The following is an 18,024-nucleotide window of genomic DNA, read 5'->3' as shown; positions in this document are numbered from 1 at the left end:
TTTGTGCAAAACAAGTAGTCATCTTGTTGTGGTTTATCTGTCTCATCTTATGAAATTTGAGGTAATGAAAATTATTCTTACATTATTATTGCAACAAATTTAATTTTTGTACAAGGTTTTATATAATTTGCATAAAATTTGTTATATAAAATATGATACTTGCATAACTTCCTCAGGTTGGGGTTCACAACCACTGCCCATCAGCCCCTCAGATCCACAGTACCAGAGCTGCAGGGTTTGGTTCCAGCTGGTTCTGTCAGGGAGGTGCCTCTCCATTTCTTAGTCACATTTAATTTTCATTGTGCTTCTGTGAATTCTGGTTCCAGCAGTCACACCACCAACCTCTCTTGTTTTTCCACAGACATGCTGGTGATGTAGCTCCAGTTGTGCTTCTTTTCAGATTCTGCAGGAGTTTGCTGCTTTCGTGTTATTTCACTTACATTTGTAAGCTTTTTCTTCCAGAAAACCATTATTCTTTTAAAATGATCTAACTCCATTTTGGATTCAGTACGTTTGTAGCCAACAGCAGCAAAATTACTGAAATGTTTACTCTGTGTCTGTAGTGATAAAAAGGTTATTTTCCATATTTAAAGGAAATATTCTGACCTCTGGCAGACTGATAAAGCAGTGCGCTGCAATTTAAGTTGTTGACTGTGCTTATATGGATTTATCTGGCAGTTTTCTTTTTCAGAAATGATAAAAAATATAATAGATGCAGTTTTACTGATTGGTAGGGAAACAGCGCATTGACTGTAGGCCCTTGAATCCACCGAACTGCTAGTGCAATTGTCTTCCATTTCCTGGGAAACAAAAGGCTCCTGCACACTGATACGTGGCATCTTTTGGTAATCTGCTGCTGCCTGTCAAATGCTGAGTAATCTAAGAAAAAAATCACCAATATGTGTAAAAACAATCATTGATTGCAAGTGAATGTATCAAAGTACATTGGAAGTCATATGAATTCTTCAGCTGTAGTTGATGTTTCTGGATAGGAACGAATAGGTTTTGCCATAGGCAATGGTGCAATGATGAATTAGCTCCAGGCAGTGTGGGCTTTGGCTCATGCTGCCTGCAGATCTGTACAAGGGAAGAGGGCTCTTTGAGCCTTCTGTGTTTCCATGTGCATGTAAGCAGGTGCAGGGAGGTACCTGCAGCTTGTTATAGTGCACAGGAAATACTTGAGCTTCAAGCTTCTCTCAGAGAACTCATTCTGAACCAGGGAATTAAAATCTGCTGATGTGAGGTGGAAAAACAAATTCTTACTGTATAAAACTGTATGAAATGGGAAGTCATTGCTCTATTCCTGTGATGTATCTGTATTACTGCTCCATGCTAAAAGATCTCCTATACTTTGAACTGTCTGTAGTAATAAATGTCCTAAGTATATGTGAAAACACACCCAGCAGAACTGGTCTCTGTGCTTTAAAGGATGAAGTCTGTGTTCTCAGCATATGATGTACTCTTGCTGATTCACTGTCATATTCAATTTTTGTTTGGTTTTTACTTCACTGCATCAGTTGTGCAGAGCTCTCGCTAGTAGTTCTAGAAAGGCTGTAGTAACAATATCCCTTGCAAAGGGAAATGTGGTGATCAAATGCTTGTTTTAAGGACAAGAAGGAAGGGAATTTTTGTAGCTCCTTTAGAACGTGTACTCAGTCATTGCAGCTGGGTTGCCTAAATGCAAGGCATCACTCCAACTGTATCGCAAGACAGGTGAAGAGCCTTCAGCATGAGGGCCACTAACTTTTATATGCTATTGGAGGAGCAAATCTAGCTGATGGAGTTTTTAGAAATCACTGTTTTTTACTACTGTCTTTCACTGTGTAATGTATTACCACAAAACTAAAGCATTTATTGAAAAGGAAGCTTCCCCAAGTCACCCCATTCTTAGACTTTCAAGTTGCTGTACGAACGTAGGCCCCAGTTTTGTCTGTAAGTACAAAGTAAGTTTTATTTATTATAATATTTTCTTCTCTATAGAAAATATATTTTTACCTTCACGAAGTCTTCTCAAATGAATAAAACTAGCTGAGCTTCTTGATCTGTTTCTTCATGGTTTGTATGTTCATGGTGGACAGGCTTTGTTTCCTAGACACTGTCAGTGGGATAAAAAGAAAAAAGTTTAGACTAAATTGATTAAAAATAATTTTAAAGCAACAATAAAAACAGATTATGAAGGGATGCTTTTGGCAGTAGGTTATTTGATGACTAAAGTTATGGCTGCAGTTTTCAGTTTGATATCTGTAGAAGTGTGTTCTGGCCAATAGTGTTCCTTTTGTTACCTTCTTCTGGCCCCTGTGGTTAGATGCTTTGGCTGTACCTACTAAAGTGAGTACCGGGGTACAAAGTGTTCATCATGAATGTCTTCAAGAAGGTGTAAATATTTTTATGTAATGAAGTTGAGTTAGGGAGTACAAACAATTCAGTCGTTCTTTATATGTGGAATATCACATTACCAGGCTGCAATGTAAGGATTTGCTTTTCTTTTGTGTCTTGTACAAAGAAACTGTGACAAGCTGCAGTTATTCATTGAGCAATATGTAGCAGTGTCTTAAATTTTTAATATGCTGTTCTGCCTTCCTTTTCTCAGCATTGGAAAGAGGCAATGCCATGCTACTTCTAGCACTAGGGATTTGATAGAGCTCAGAACCATCTTTTCCTCCTTATGCACACCACCCAGAGTTATCAGCTGGCAGCATATCTTTGCACGTACTGGGATGCTTCAAATACATTTCACTTTTTAGCCAAAAAGATGACACATTTAAGCAATTTTTATTTGGGATCAAGCTGTGGATTTTTCAACTACAGCTATTTAATCCATCATTATTATATATATTCATGCTGGAACATCTTGGCTTAAATTTGAAATTTTCCTGACTGTTTACACTATGCCTGATCACTATAAGTAGTTATTTGTAGTCTATGACACCGTTGAGGTAGGTAATAGCATGATCTCATTTATTCTCTGGTTAACTGAGACTGAAGCAGTTGTAGCCACCTCCAGTCATGGAAATGGACTGTGCCTGCCTGAGCTTAGAATTGAACCTGAAGGACCAGAGACTGCCCATGGGAAGAGAAGCAGGCATACTGAGCTGTCACAGCACAGAGACTGGCACAATATGACCCGCACAGCTTGGTAAGAGCTTCCATATAACTCTGTGCTCAGTCAAGATTGTTTAACAAATTCTCTGCAGAAGGCTTATAGCACAGGCACAGTGCCGGACTACTGCAGTTCCTATATTTTACTTATCCAGTCTCAGCAAGAGCAGTTGCTGTGTAGTTCTGTTACATTGGTGCTTGCTGCGTTCACATTGACATCTTAGAAATATCATAATGATTTACACTGTCACTGTTCCACACTGAGATACGGAATAGTTTAAAGCCTTTCTAATGCTGTGTCTTAGATCAATAGCACTCCTTGTTTATTATCTGAGCTGAAGAAAGCAAGATTTCAGATTATTGATTCTTCTAGATATTCATTTCCTACTTTTTCTCTGTCTGTGTGGTGTCAGGAAATCCATGCTATGAGGTTACATAATCTTCACTAAGTGTGACTTTGTACCTATCAGAAATCAACAGTCTCTTTCATCAAAAGAACAAAAAGAAAGAAAATGAAGAGGAAAAGAACCTCCCCCCACATACATGCATACACAGAACCCAGATCTTGTCATGGCTCAAGGTATTGAGAAAATGGTCTTTTAAATAGATGCTAGGCATCTTTTATATTCAGGTTAGCTCACTTCACAACTTTAACAGTCAATATATAGTGCTAATAGCAGGTGTGATAGCCTGTGGCCTTGGGTTTTTTTTTGCTTCAGGGCAGAATTCTCAGGACTGTATTTAATATTTGTGACTTTGGAAAGCTAAATTCTATTGGGTGAGACAGCAATTGTTTGAATTTTAGACCGATGATTCCTTGTGAATATTTGTTTTGTCTCTCATAATACTCTGCAGAAGTAGCTATTTTACGACTTGTATTTGCTTAGAGTTTGCAGCTTCAATTCAGGAGCCATACGTATCTGTATTTCATGTAACTTTCAGCCTTCAAAGAAGTGGTTGCTACCAGCAATTACGCCCATTCTTCAAGTTTCATGCTGACCATATCAGTTCCAAATTATCCAGCTGAATTTGTAGCCCTGTGTGCTAGCTTTAGTTCCAGTTCATGCAAAGATTCCTCTGCCTTTTCTTTGAAATGTTAAGTACTTGTATGAAGATGTCATTCAACTGACTCATCAGTGGTACTGGTACAGATGTCTTGTGCCCCTAACCAGAAGAGCTTATCAGACTCCATAGAAACAAATGCAAAACTGCTTACAGAGTTGCTTACAGAAAGGAGTGGCTGTGTGATTGCACTAAGGATATTTTGTAAATTTGTTGGAAATTAACTGGCTTTATGTACCCCAAAATTTAAATGTCTGGATGGATTTTACACCTGATTTTTCCCATCTCTGCTGCTCCTTTTTCTTGGCCACAAAGCTTTGTCCCACGTGCCATCAGCCTGCTCCTGAGGCTTCCCGCAAAGATGAGCTGGGCTGTTGGTGCAGGTGACCAGGTTAAGGGTTCTGCTGCAGCTTTGCCTGGGTGTGCAGCTTACCACAGCGTAATTATTGGTTTCTTTCTTGTGCTGCAACAGTGATTCTTTTGGTTGTTCCATTCTGGTGACTTCCACCCAGTTTAAGTAACATTTCCCATGTTTGATATTGATTTTATTCACATCAGAAAGCCAGTCATAAGCCTTTTCCCATTGGGCTGCTTATAATCTGTCTGAAGAAGCAAACTATATGTGGATGGGAGTTCTCTAGCACAGAGATTTTACCAGGCTGGGCAGCGCTCTGCCTGTTTGCCCTGCAGCAGCCCAGAGCCCTGCATGGTGTGGCACTGCCCAGCACCCACCAGACCTGCTGGGCCTGAGTGTGTCATCAGCTATCATGGCTCTGTTGCCAGCTGCCAAATCGATTAGATCTGTGGCATTATGTATTCCTAACTGCAGTTACCAGGTGCAAAAACACAGTTACTAATGGCACGGCACAGCATAACACTGTTAGCAGCAGCAGGAAAAAAATCTGGAAAACTCTCAGTAAATTCAGACACTTTTAGCTGTGTTTAGGGGCGGCCTCAAGATGGATATTTTTGCTGTGGAAACTGAGCTTTCTTCCTGTGTGTTCAGAAAGATCTGCATCTCCTGACACCAAAGCATGCATTTGTTGGGGAGCCTTACCGCAGGGGGCCTATTCCTGATGAAAAACAAGGTATTCCTAATGAAGCTGTAATCCTGCTCCTTGTGATTGTGTGAGGAGTCCCCGAGGTCACGACGTGCTTGGTGTCACTTGGCACAATCAAAGCTGTGTGGGTGGAGGCTAATCAGCAGGGCCTTGTGTCATTTCCATCTCTTCGTTATGCATGGTGCATTGTCACCGCGCACAGAGTCTCGTCAGGATTTATTTATAGTAACAGAAATGCTCAGAGAAGATTCTGAATCTGTGCTAACAGCGAGACAGAAAGTCCAACCGGTGAGTGTGTTGGCACTTGGACAGCAGATCGTTAAGCAGTAAACTTAATTATAAGGAAATTAGGTTCGCAATTTCCAATTGTTAAATGAACAGTGAGCCACAAAGCTGGCACATGTAAACCGACCCATCAAAGTGAATCGCTATTCACAGATCCTAACTCTGAGAGCAAACAAATTACTGAGTGAGAAAAGCTCCTCGTGTCTATTTTAGATCCCTGCCTGCACTGCAGTTATTTAGGCATCATGGTTTGTTTCCATTCCTGTGCATCTGATCCTTGCATTGGCTGTGCCCATGGCCATCTCATCTCACATATCCCTCTTGCTGCGTGTAACTGTACTCATAATCTTGGTATTAAAAGTGAAGGTTTGCAATTGATTTACAAATAACCTCTGTAAATATAATGAAGACAGTTCTAATGCTAATTGTATGAACATCCTTAACTGTACACATTAATGATTGTAAGAGGAGAAGTTGGCCAATGGCAGCTTGGGTAAGGGGTGCAAATGTATAAGTACAAATGACAATTTAAAATGGTACCTAATATAATGGTGGAGAGTTGATTGTGAATGTGTTCATTTGGCTGACATCTTCTTGTGGCCTTTGGAAATGCTGTTTTCTTTTTACTCTAAAAATTCGGTTTTGTCATGTGAAAATTTATCATAAATCTGATGTCATGCACACTGAGAGCAAGTTTAGTTAGTAATGCCACGCTTCACGTTGTTGCTACTTAAATAGCAGTGTAGTTGCAGTCACCTCTGTACTTTGTATCTTAAAACTTTCTGCTGCAATAATTCTTTGGGAATCATTGCAACTGTAGTTGCATTTCTGGGGAGAGAAGAAGCCCAAGGATTTGCAGGCTGACCGTTCTATTAATAAATGCATGCAGGAAATCTGTTGCTTGGTGTGAGAGAAGCCACCAGGAGAGCAGAATACGAGAACAAAATCAAATACGAGTCTCACAGGAGAGCTTCATGCAGCTCCCTGTTGTATGCCACTGCTAATTTTGCTCAGCAGATGTACTGAGGATGAAAGCAGTGTAGTCGTGAGCATGTACTGTAAGCCTGTAAGCTGCACTACTGTTCCAGTGAACCACATGCAGGTGTATCTGTTGGGGAATGAGCTCACAGCTCCAAGGATGTTTGCATGGTGTGAAGATTTCAACAATGAAAAGCTTTTAGATGTTTGAAGGCTGTACTACTTGCTTATGTTGGTTTATTGTAAGGTTCTGCTGTACTGAAACTGGTGGATTGAGCTGAAATTGTGTTGCCAGTGCACACAGTGCAAGATTGAAAACAGAAGGCAGGTTCTGAGAGTGTTTACTGTAACGGTGCGTGCAGTACAACGTGGTCAGGTATTCATGTAGCCAAATGCTGTCAGTCACATTTGATCACTCTTTGCCTAAAGATGCTTCTTTAATTCCTCTTTCACTAATGAGTAAGAAATAGCTGCTGTTTTTTCTGTGTTTGTTTGTTTGTTGTTTTTTTGCAACTATATTTAATGTCATGCTAGGTACTATTAAATGGCTGTAAACAATGAAGATAACAAAGTTACTTTTATAGACAATTTAAAAAATTGCTTTAATACTTTATAATTTTATTCTTTTGCTATCATCTCAGGACCTCACTGGAAACAGGAAGCAGCATCTCCACCGACCCGCTCAGGTACTGTGGTAATGCAACTGTTAATGCTAGGTTTGAAATAATAGTAGTGAATTCCAGTCTGCATTAGCTATACATCACATAACTTTATCATACTATGTAGACAGTGAAGGTGTATTGACCAAGCATTCAGGTTTTTCTGTTTTTAAGTGGGGATAACTCTTTCTTCCAGGGTTTCCAACTTAAATTCAGTTCTGGTGGTTTTGCTCTCAAAGGACCCTGAAGGACAGGGAGGGCATACTAGTGTGTGCACATGGCAAAACCATCTCTCAAGGTTTTATGAACCTAAGTTGTGCTAAAAAGATCTGATCATTCCTGGTAGTTCTGTAGCAGTCCTCATTTTGTTTAAATGCTACTGGTTTTTAAATTGCTCAATGTCATCATACAACCACATGTAAGAGTTAAGAAATTACTGCCACATGAGTCATCACAGTGACTGAAATTTGACTTTGATCACTGAGTTAAGAAAAAAAATGCTAGTATTGTTAACACTGCATATCAAATGGGCACTTTGCATGTTTTATTGTTATAGCTGCACATTAAAGTGTGCATCACTCGTGAGCTTCCTTTGATTAATTAGAGGCAAAGTCCTTTTCTCCTGAACTGACACCTGTTGGGTAGATGTCTTCCTTTTCCAAGTTTTAGGGATGTAAACTTTTCCACACTGTGTGGTTTTAAGTTTGCTTGGACACCACAATATTGGGAACTATTTTGTTTACGCTTATACAAATGTGTGGCCCTTCTCTCTATCTTCATCTCCCAGTGTATGATATTCCGAAGGTGAAGTGTGAACCTTACTGTCATTTCCTAAAAAACACTCACAGGTTCCTGTGAGAAATATTATCTTCAGCTCAGCGTAATCACAGGGGACAATATACAGATTTGACTGCAGTGTTGTTCCCAGCACCCAGTTTGACAGCATACTGTTCCTTTGTGTGGCAGGACAATGCAGGAAGTGGTCAGCTTTCCCCTCCCCTCCACCTTTCTGAAATCTTACTTGAGCAAGAACCATGTAGCTGCTTTGACTTACCTGGTTCTGAGAACCTTATCCCAAGGAAAAGCATTGCTGCCATCTTTATTCCAGGCTACACAAATCTCTGTGAGAAAAGCAGGTTTTATGACACTACCTCTCTTAATAACGATTTTATTTTTCTGTGGGAGGATGTCAGTGAGGGAGATGAGGAACAACTGAGGAGACATAAGAGGTTAAATTCAGTGAAGAAGTGCGTAGCTTTAGTTTGAGTGCAAATATGTGTTAACCTAGAAAATGTAGTGATTTAATTGTTGCTAAGTTGCTAAGCTCTGTTCAGACCTGTGAATATTTTCCTTTTTTCCCTCTTATTTTCCTGAAAAGGAAACTGCAACACTTAGTAGGTACCAATATGGCCACTGGCCTTGCTGCGCAGCCCCATAAACAAAGTTTCATGCACGCTGCTAATGTCAATGGTCTCATTAGTATGCATTCAGTGGGCTGCACTCTTAAGCCTGCAGTGGATTGATGCAAACTGGTATGGAATCCTTGATTGCACTTCTTTATATTTCAAACAAAAGTTTATTATTCTAGCTTATATTCTACCTTCTGAAAAAAGAAAATCTGCAAGTTAGCAGAGGTTTCGAGACTTCCCTCTTTATCCCATGCACTTCCATAAGACCTATATGCTCGTATGCTAATGCAAATAAATGATTCTGAGCATACAAGTTGTTTTGCAGAACTGTCTTCATAAAAATTAATTTGGCCATAGATGTATTTGCATATGAAAAGGCCTTTAACATTTTGAGAACAGGGAAGAAATCTTGTTACCAAATAAGGGTGTGAAAGTGCTGCTTTTTAACTATGAATAAAAAAATGTTAGGACATGTACAAACTTTCAAATTAAACAGCCACAGAGGAGACATTAAAGAACTTTCCAGATGTCATCTACTGAAACAGTGGTTTTTTTGTTAGGGTCAAATAACTGAAGAAACAGCACATGAAACCTAGATGTGAAACCTAGCTGACTTCAGTAGGTCAAGTAGGAATAAGCCTGTTCTGAAGCTGTGATTAGGCAATATTAAAGGGGAATTACTTTTAAGCAAAATTACAGACTTCTTTATGCTGAATGTAACAAAACTGAGCAAATTTTTCTTTGAATGACCCATGAAACAGAAGGTACCATATTAATACGAATCCATCTACTGTCCTATCAAGCAAATAATATTTTCTAGGCTACTTTTCTTGTACTTGTGTCGTGCTCATCAACTTCCAGTCTTCATCGGCAAGGTAAGTTTTTCCCAATTAAAACCACTTTTCTAGATCTTGGATTATCCAGAACGTTGTAACCTGGATAACTAATTTTGTCTCATTTCAACGCTGCATAGATTCCCCACCCAACAGATCACGTATCTCCCCTAGATCCCTGAAGGCTGCACTTGTATTCTGTCAGTTGGGATGTTATGCAGTTGGAAGATGAGAAAGGAGTCCAGTATTATAAAGAATAAAGGCTAATGTGGAAAAGGGCTTGTGCCCGTTAAGAAGAGAAAAACCTGTACAAACTGGCATGCTATATATGTGTGCTGGGTTTTGCACAAACATCTCCATGCTGCACACAGTAGACTTTCAGGGTATTTCGAGTGGTCCTCTCTCAGCTTTCAGCTGGTGTCCAAATAGATTTTGATTCCTGAACCAATGAGAGTCTTCTGTAGTATCACACCTACTTTTAGATGTTCACATTTTATATCATCTTCTGTTACAGAATGATTAACTCGCGTTGATCTGTTTAGAGAGCAGACATTCAGAAACGTAACAACAAATTTCTTACTATTCTCATGAAACTTTGGCAATTTCAAAAGGTTTGGTAACCAAGACTGAAGAATAATATCAAGTGGCAATTAATAATTTGTGGGGAAGCTGAATAAATTGGAGATCTCTTTGAAGCAGAGAACTTATCAGCCAAGCTTCCTCTTGGGTAAAGATAAGGCAGATAGCGTAATATAATAATAATATAAAGATAATCCCATCACATGTGGGTGTTACAGTGGTGCAGCAGAGCCCAAGAGCTCTGTTCATGTTTCTCTTTCCATTTTCCCCAGTCAGGAAGGAATCCTTGCTGATGTGGCACCCAGATCTGCATCAAAGGTCCTGAAAGAGAGGTCTGGCTTTGCAGAGCCTTTAACATGAAAACATCCCTTATTTATTTTTTTTTAGGAACAACCTAGGAAACTTTCCCATTCACTTGCACATGGACAGTATTTGTTTTCCACTATCAAGAAAGGGCTGCAGCATACAGAGGCTGTACATGCTGCTGTATTCTTCAAGCATACCAGCAGCTTCTTCAGGGTCTATTCATTTGCACAAAATCTGATATTATCTCTACTTTGTACAATCCTTACTCCTTAATGTGGTGTGCACAGTGAATGTAATGGAATAAGTATGGGAACTGCATGATCTTATTCTTATGACATGCTTGAGCTCCACAGCCTATGAATCATTAGCTTGAAGATCTTGTCTGTGGCTACAGAATTATCCCATCCTGCAGTCAGGAAGGACTTATGGAAAGATGATCTCTTGCTGTAGGCTTCCTGTTTCTGTACTCTCTAAGTAGACAGAAACAATATTTTTCCACACAAGTGAAATATTTTTCAGGATTCTTCCTGTCATATCATGATAAAGAGTGTATGTAAGTAAAGATGTATAACATTGAATGTATGCACTACAGCTACATAATCTTTAATTCTTGATAGACAAGTTGATTTTCCTGCACTGACCATATAGTGGGTTTATTTTATACAACATTCTTCCTCATCAGTGGACAGCTTCACTTCAGCCTCCCAGGTTGCCAAGGCAGCCACCCTACAACTGGGGCTTATACTGTATGTTTTATCTTGCCTTTTTTATTTAAATGGCTCATTTTGAAAGGGTTGTCAGAGCCTTCAGTACACTGATGCCAGTGCTGCCTCCGCTAGACTACAAACATTTCCAGCATGCTGCTCACTTATGGTACCATGCCGAAGCTGCAGCTCAGCCAGAAATTACTGCCCTATTAGGCCTGGGAATTCTAAGTCAAGGGTAGCAGTAAACGCCTTTCTGAAAGAACTAGTTTTATGGTGGTGTAAGTGTGAGATGAAGCTTAATTTTCTTTCTTGGTTTCCTACAGAAGACGAGTGAAAATGAAGACTGTGTTGAGAACATGGTGCTTTTCATTTGCAAAAGCCCTAATTAGCATTTTGTCTGCATGCAGTGCAGTATAATCAGTGCTGGTTGCTGTCAGAAAATCCATGGGTATGTGGCTTTATCTCACAAGAAGTCCAGTATATAGAAGCAATTAAGGTGATGAATAGGGTTTTTTTGTTTTGTTTTTTTTTCTGGTAAACTGTATGATGGACGAAAAGAAATGGCTTTGCAATGTGAGTAGTCAAAGATGTGTTTTCTAGGAAGTCTCGTTTGGGGATCAAAACTTTGGATGATGTCTCACGAGGTTAACTGTCTCTGTGTGCCTTTCCCCTTCTTCCTTGGTCCTGAGAGTAACTGGTTTTGGTTATGGAGCAAGTCCTTCCTTGCGGCTTTGAGGTGTTTCTTGAGGAATCTCAAGAAGTTCAGATAGGGAAAACCTCAAAGGTAAACACTTTATGGCCCATCCGTTTTGTTCTAAAAGAGGATGAGGTTTCCTTGTTCTTGGTCCATTACAATCAGTAACTGCCATCAAACACCACCAAAATGGGAAAGCAGCATCTCAGCCAAAGTCAGAGTTCAGCAGCAGGGAGACTGGGGGAGGCTGGTGCTCTCCCACAGGCACAGATTCCCAAAGGGCTTTTGCTCAGTTCCCCTTCAAGTAAAACTGTCCCTTTAAAGCAGAGGCCGATATCAAGGATGGAGCATTGGGCTGGAAGATTTTGATATGAAAATGTAACATTTAGCTTGATGGTATCACCTCCTGGAAAACTGCCAGGCTACTGAAGCCCTGGAGAATGAAAGAGCAGGGAGAAAAGTAGGCTGGAAATCCCATGGTGTGTGTCATACTGTTAGCGGGCTGGCTTATTAAATGTGAGCAATTGTTTTCTTGGGAATCACTTCAACAGTGTTCTGCTGCTGGCATGAAAGAAATCCCAGGGAGCGAGTGCAGGCACTGGGCAGGGCCAGGGATTGTTTCTAAGGGAATTTTCTTTAAGGACGGTTTTTTTTTAAAGATGTAAATGAAATGCACTCTTTGGCTTTTCCTGCAAGGTGTTTCTTTGTGATCGGTTCATTCCCACCACTCATCCTGGGCTGTACAATCTGTTTCTAGGGAAGTACAAGGAACTGTGACATGAAAATGTTTGAAGGTTGTTGCCTAAGTATAAATATGCCTGAGTAAGGATCGACAGGTTCTTTAAGGAAGCAAAGAATCAGCAACTTAGAATTTCTTTTCAACTCACCTTCCACAGCTGTATTGCACAGGGCGTTGCAAGGTGCCTGTGGCACTAAATGGTGACTATGAGTAAGATCAGATCCAAAGGGTCCCAAACTACTGCCCTGCAATAGGTCTGTGGGGTTTGGATGTGCCTGAACTCCTGAGGGGCTCTGGTTAAGTTTGGTTTTCTTCTTTATAAACAGCATAAAGATGGTAAAAAAGCAAAACAAAAAAGGTGTTTTGTATTGTTTCAGATGTTTCCTTGGGTTGTGACCTTGGTTCTGTTGTTATTTGTGTAGATTTCTTTCCCTCTACTGATAGCAAGCAATACCACCAGTGGCTCCTATGGATGACTTTCAAACCTCACCCAAGTGCAAACACACAAACTGTACTTTTGGGAAAGGTGAATCTGGCAGCACAGTGGGCATATGACATGGTCAGTGTCCAGCAGAGCTCGTGTGCTTTGCTTTGCTTCTAAAGCCATCCCATATGAGGCTCACAGCGTGAGCTCCTGCCCGGGCACCCCACGGGGTGAGAGCCTTCGCTATGGGACTGAGGGAAAAACGGAGGGGTGGGAGAATCGGCTGGGTATCTTCTATTAAAGATAAGACAGCAGTTCAAACTGATGTTCTTTCAGAACCAAAAGCCTTCTGCTTTTAGCACGTCTGGCCGGAGATTCTAAAGCCGGGCCGTAGCCGACGGCAGACGCCGCCAAATGCCCGCTGTGCCGGGGCTGCCCGCTGCTGGGGGAGCGCTGTGGCTGCCGCTGCCCGGCAACGCGCCCCGCCGGGCTGACTGCGCCGAGCGCTGCTGCAAGCTGAGAGCAGCGCGGTGGGGAGGGGTGGGGGAGGAGGGTCTGCGCTTCGGGTTTGGGGGCTGGTTTTGGTCTTTTTTTTTTTATTTCCCCGTCATAAGGAGCCCACAGTTCTCATAGGTGCTGGCAGACAATGGGGCTGGTGTGATTTGCACGGGGGGAGCTGATGAGCGGAGTTGTGTGCTGCTTTATTTGACCAACAACAACAACAACAAAAAAAAGGAGCGGGGGGGACCGCCGTTCCAGTGTGATGGGATCATAGCGCTGCTGTGATTACAGGCAGTTGTGAGGTTGATTGAGATAATTGCTTGTCTTCTCATAAGTTCTGCAAGCTCTCAGGATGGTTTGCAAAGCTCTTTCTGCAGCCTTAGCTGGAACGCAGACACGTTATTTGTCCGGAGGGCCATCCGAGTGGCCTAAAATAGCCAAAAGGAGAAGCGGGATTTGTGTGTAATAACAGCTATCCGGTGGCATCGGACACTTTGGGGAAGATAAACTGCAGTGAGGATCAAAGAGCGTCTGTGAGCCGTAGCCTTTGTGCGCTGCCTCTTTGTATGGAAGTGGGTGCTGCGGTGTGCAGGTGCTGTGCCATGTGCGCGGGCTGCTGCACCGCCAGCACTTAGAAACACTCGTGTGCGGCAATAAGGGGAGAGTTGGGTTGAAGTCATTCCCATCAAAAACAAAAGCAATCTCGTGGTGCTAAAATCTAGCTGCAGAATCCGCTTGCTGCAGTACGGTTCTTTGAAAATGCTGAAGTTAAAGGCCTTCTGCTTGGATTACTGGCAGTTCCTGTGTCTGCAGCCTCTCCACGGCTTCTATAAAAGGTAAGAAAACGTTAACTCAGACATTCTTTTCGGGACTGTGTTGCTGCACATGATGCCCTCAGTGCTTTTACTCACTACGCTGTTCTGCTGCTGAAAGGCAAATATACACAGGAAAAGGGAGTGGTAGGGAATTAATCAGAACTTGTGACAAAGGTTGTAAAGGTCCTTTTTTATTGTTTTCATTATCAACCACTTTTGTCTCTGTGCATGCAGATGCGAAAGGTGAGGATGCTGTTTGGTTTTACCATTTACTTTGAGTCACATCACCTCAGTTTAGACTTGATTGGTACTTTGATCTCTGATACTTCATCCATGGGCACAGTAGTTTGTATTGTGTAGTTTACAGACTGCAGATAGCACTGAGATTAATTGAAATGTCATGGAAATTTACATAACGTAAAGGTCCTTCTTTTCTTTCAGGGATATTTAGTAATATAATAGTTTATCTTTCATTTCCCTCCTGGTGTAAAGCGCACATCACAGTCATTCAGAGCAATGGGCACTTCAGTGAGGCAGGCCTGACGTACAGCTTAAATGATTGATGGTGAAAGGGGATCGTAAAGAATAGTGCTGGGTGTCAGATGCATTGAGCTTTGCCTATTTAATGGAACAGCAAAATAAGCAATTCCATTTAACATGTCCCTGAACTTAGCTCAATGTTTTTTAATCTAAGTTTCTGTTTTCTTGCTCTTGATTTACGCTACTTATGGCGATTGTGGGTCTCTGAATTTTCTGGGGGAAAAGTGGAGATATTTTCATTGCTAACAAAACCCATGCGATTTAAAATAGGATTCTGTTCTTGCTATGTACACTTTGTGGTCTGACTATCTATTGTCAGCCTACAGAAAGTGCTTTGTACTAAATGCTAATTGCAGTTGAATTTTTCATGCAGTGACTGGAGGCTGGAGAAGGGAACCGTTCCAATCTTTTTCAAGGTTTAAGGGGTGCCCCCACTTTCTGGCATTGAGTAATATAGGACCCTCATCTGTGACCATTGGCTGCTGAAGTTTCAAAAGATAGCTTTATACTATTACAGCTTTTCACAAGTTTCATTTTTAGGCCAAAAAAAAAAAAAGTTCCAACCTATTCCCAGCCTGTTGTCGTATCCTCCTTGCTGAGAATCCATGTGAAATACGAAATATAGGCAGACTGTTCTGGTGTGAGTAAATACAACTAAACTCAAGCTTTATGTTTCGGATTCCTGGCAACCTCCCAGCTTTGTTGCAAATGAATTACCCTAGGGTTATTCTGCATCTCCTAATGGAAATCCCTGCAGTACCTAAGGACTTTCCATTTGCATCCTTCCAGACAGTTAATTTGTTTATCATCAAACCTTGCATGTATTTGAACTCTCCTCCTGGAGTGCGTTTGTATGGACAGAAGTAAGAAGAGTCAAAGCACTTAAATATCAGATAGAAACGCTTTATTCTCGTCATTCTGAGAAAAGGAGAATTAAAGTTTCAACTTTCTTAGATTTTAGGCAGAATAACTTCTTGATTAAAGGCAGAGTGACTAACGAGTGTGAAAAGCAAATGGTATCGAATGAATAAAGAAACAAAACTCAAGAAAGAGCACTTAAAATGGAAAGAAGAAAAAACACTTTCTTTAGATTGAATGAGTTTCTGTCAGTAATTGTTGTAAGCTGACACTCTTGGACAAGAGCCAAAATTGTCTTGTGTGTATGCATTTTCCTCTTTTATGTATGAAATAAGATAACCAAAATAGGACTCAATGAAGAGTTCCTTCATGTGAGGCTTACTTGATGAATTGTTCATATGAATTAGTGTTCTTGCCTGCCCTCTGTTCCACCTGGATGAGGGGGAGAACAAGTGTCCGAGAGTGGAGACAGGAGCAGAATTCAGACACTTCTGCATGATGCTCCTTCTGCTACCAATGTCACCCAGAATTGGCTGCAGCCACGTGTGCAGAGGTGCAGTGCCAGGGAAGCAGTACTGAGCTCAAAGGCCTTCCCAATGTGCAAGTGGTGGTATGACAGCAGGTGACTGCAGGGCAGGTGTGGGGAGGATGTACAAAACCCCACTCAAGGTGTGTTGCTGCTGCTATGGGTTGTCTCTGCCCTGTGAGCTCTGCCTGCTACTCGTGCACTCACCCAGCCCAGTGGGGCACAGACAGCCGGCATAGCAAGCAATGGGACTGCTCTTCTGTTCCCTTTTGTGGGCTGTCTGAGCAGAACATGACTTCAAATTTCAGTTGTACTCAATGGTGAGAACTACAGTAAATGCTTCTTGTCAGTTCAGAAGCTCTGTGGCATGCTGCTGTATTTCAGAAGTCAAGCTGTGGTTTTGGATTTTGTTACTCAGGGATGCCTTATGGGATCGTGCCTGTTGCCTGAACCAGACAGTGGACACCAGTGCAGGGTCTGGGGACACTGAGGAAGAACTATTACAGAAACTGTATGATGTGTTTGGTAATTCATTAATTTATGGAAATCAACACACAGCAGTGGCTGTGTGTTGGTCAGTGCTATAGCCCCTCATGTGCTGGGTTTTGGTATCCTTTGAATACAAATACCAGAAGCGTGGAGATGAATTTCTATAGTAGATTAAATGTAAGATGAGCAAATCACTGTAGGGTTTCTGTGTGATTTTGAGGATGAATGTCTCATGCTTAATTGGCGAATTATTATAAAATCATGTGACTTTGGATTTAACGTGTGGAAGTGAAGATTTCTCTAGCTGGGAGATGCATCGTGCTGTGCTTCTGCCAGCTGGTGTGTAATGGTCCATGTGGGAAACTGTTACTGCTAGTACTGCATTAAAGAGAAAGCAATAAGGTGAGAAGAATTGTGTTTGAAAGTGAAGGCGATCGTAACTTGTACTCTGAGAGGGGGATTTTTTTCTTCCAGGATTTTCCTCTAATTTCTTGCAATGCTTTTAAAAGATGAGAACATTTTTACTTATTTATTTATTTTAACGAGTCATTTTTTTTACAAATGACCTCTCCATTTCCATTTTCCCTTTTTACAGTTTGCTCACTCTATAGGAGGCAGGAGTCCCTTACAGAGCAGTTGGGTGTTTCCAGCAAGCCTCTGATTCCAGCCACCCCAATGGAGTCAGATAGAGAGGGATGGCAGGCTGTTTGAAGAGGGATTGGCTGGAATTCTCTGCTGGTCTTTAGTTGGGACTGGCAATTCCAGCACTGTGATTCAGGATAGACTGAATCATGTGCTTAAGCCCATCTCCAGGCAAGAGCAGGTCTATATTTTGGTGTATGATTCAGTCCCACTTGGATGTTTCAGTGATGATAATAAGTGAAAACACTTTCATAAATTTCCGGTGCAGGAACAGCTTATTGCTGCTATACCAGAATGTCACAAAGGAACTGAGTCTCAGAAGCTGGTTAAGCCCCTCTAATATCAATCTCTGTGGGGCACCTGCATCTCTCAGCTCATCCTTTTTGCTACTCTGTTATCCAAGACAAATTTGTAGCGTTTGAAGCTATTAAATGAATCGCCAGCTCTGATTTAAATGCAGTTTCAACGATAGCATATGTGCTTTAAGTGATCTATGTCAGGATTGTCTTCTAAGCTCTTTGTCAAAAAGAATTCCTTTAAAAAAAGTACTTTGATAGTCTCTGTTCCTTGCCTCTGGTGTTGACAGCACGGACTTTGCCTGCAGATGATGTGGGGTGGCTTCAGATGTGTCAGACAACACAGCTGCTGGCAGGCAAGGAGCAGGCTGCTTCCTTTAAGTAAAGCACAGCATAAGCTACAGATACAGGTCTCAGTCATCGTGTGCTACTTCTTATGTAAAGAGAACACAATTTTTAAATCCATTATTTGAAATAACAGTTAATGAAGGCTGACAATACGTTATTTACCTTTTGTGATCT

At 41.3% G+C, this 18,024-nt stretch overlaps 1 protein-coding gene across 13 annotated transcripts in view; it reads left to right on the top strand.

Moving 5' to 3' along the window:
• IQSEC1 (IQ motif and Sec7 domain ArfGEF 1) overlaps window positions 1-18,024 on the top strand; it is a 248,336-nt gene that overhangs the window by 115,171 nt on the left and 115,141 nt on the right. For 8 of the 13 annotated variants that reach the window (XM_032447347.1, XM_015874692.2, XM_015874690.2 and 5 more), the window contains one exon: window positions 7,127-7,171. The exons of 4 other annotated variants lie outside the window; for them this stretch is intronic. In XM_032447347.1, the coding sequence (XP_032303238.1) occupies window positions 7,127-7,171 (45 nt within the window). Of the gene's footprint in view, window positions 1-7,126; window positions 7,172-13,557; window positions 14,173-18,024 lie in introns of those variants that run through there. One more of the 13 variants, XM_015874698.2, reaches the window with a different exon arrangement.

Source organism: Coturnix japonica, chromosome 12, assembly GCF_001577835.2.
Source record: "Coturnix japonica isolate 7356 chromosome 12, Coturnix japonica 2.1, whole genome shotgun sequence".
In the NCBI taxonomy this organism is placed as follows: Eukaryota; Metazoa; Chordata; class Aves; order Galliformes; family Phasianidae; genus Coturnix; species Coturnix japonica.
Note: the sequence above shows the minus strand (reverse complement) of the source record. Positions and strands in the feature narration are given on the sequence as shown.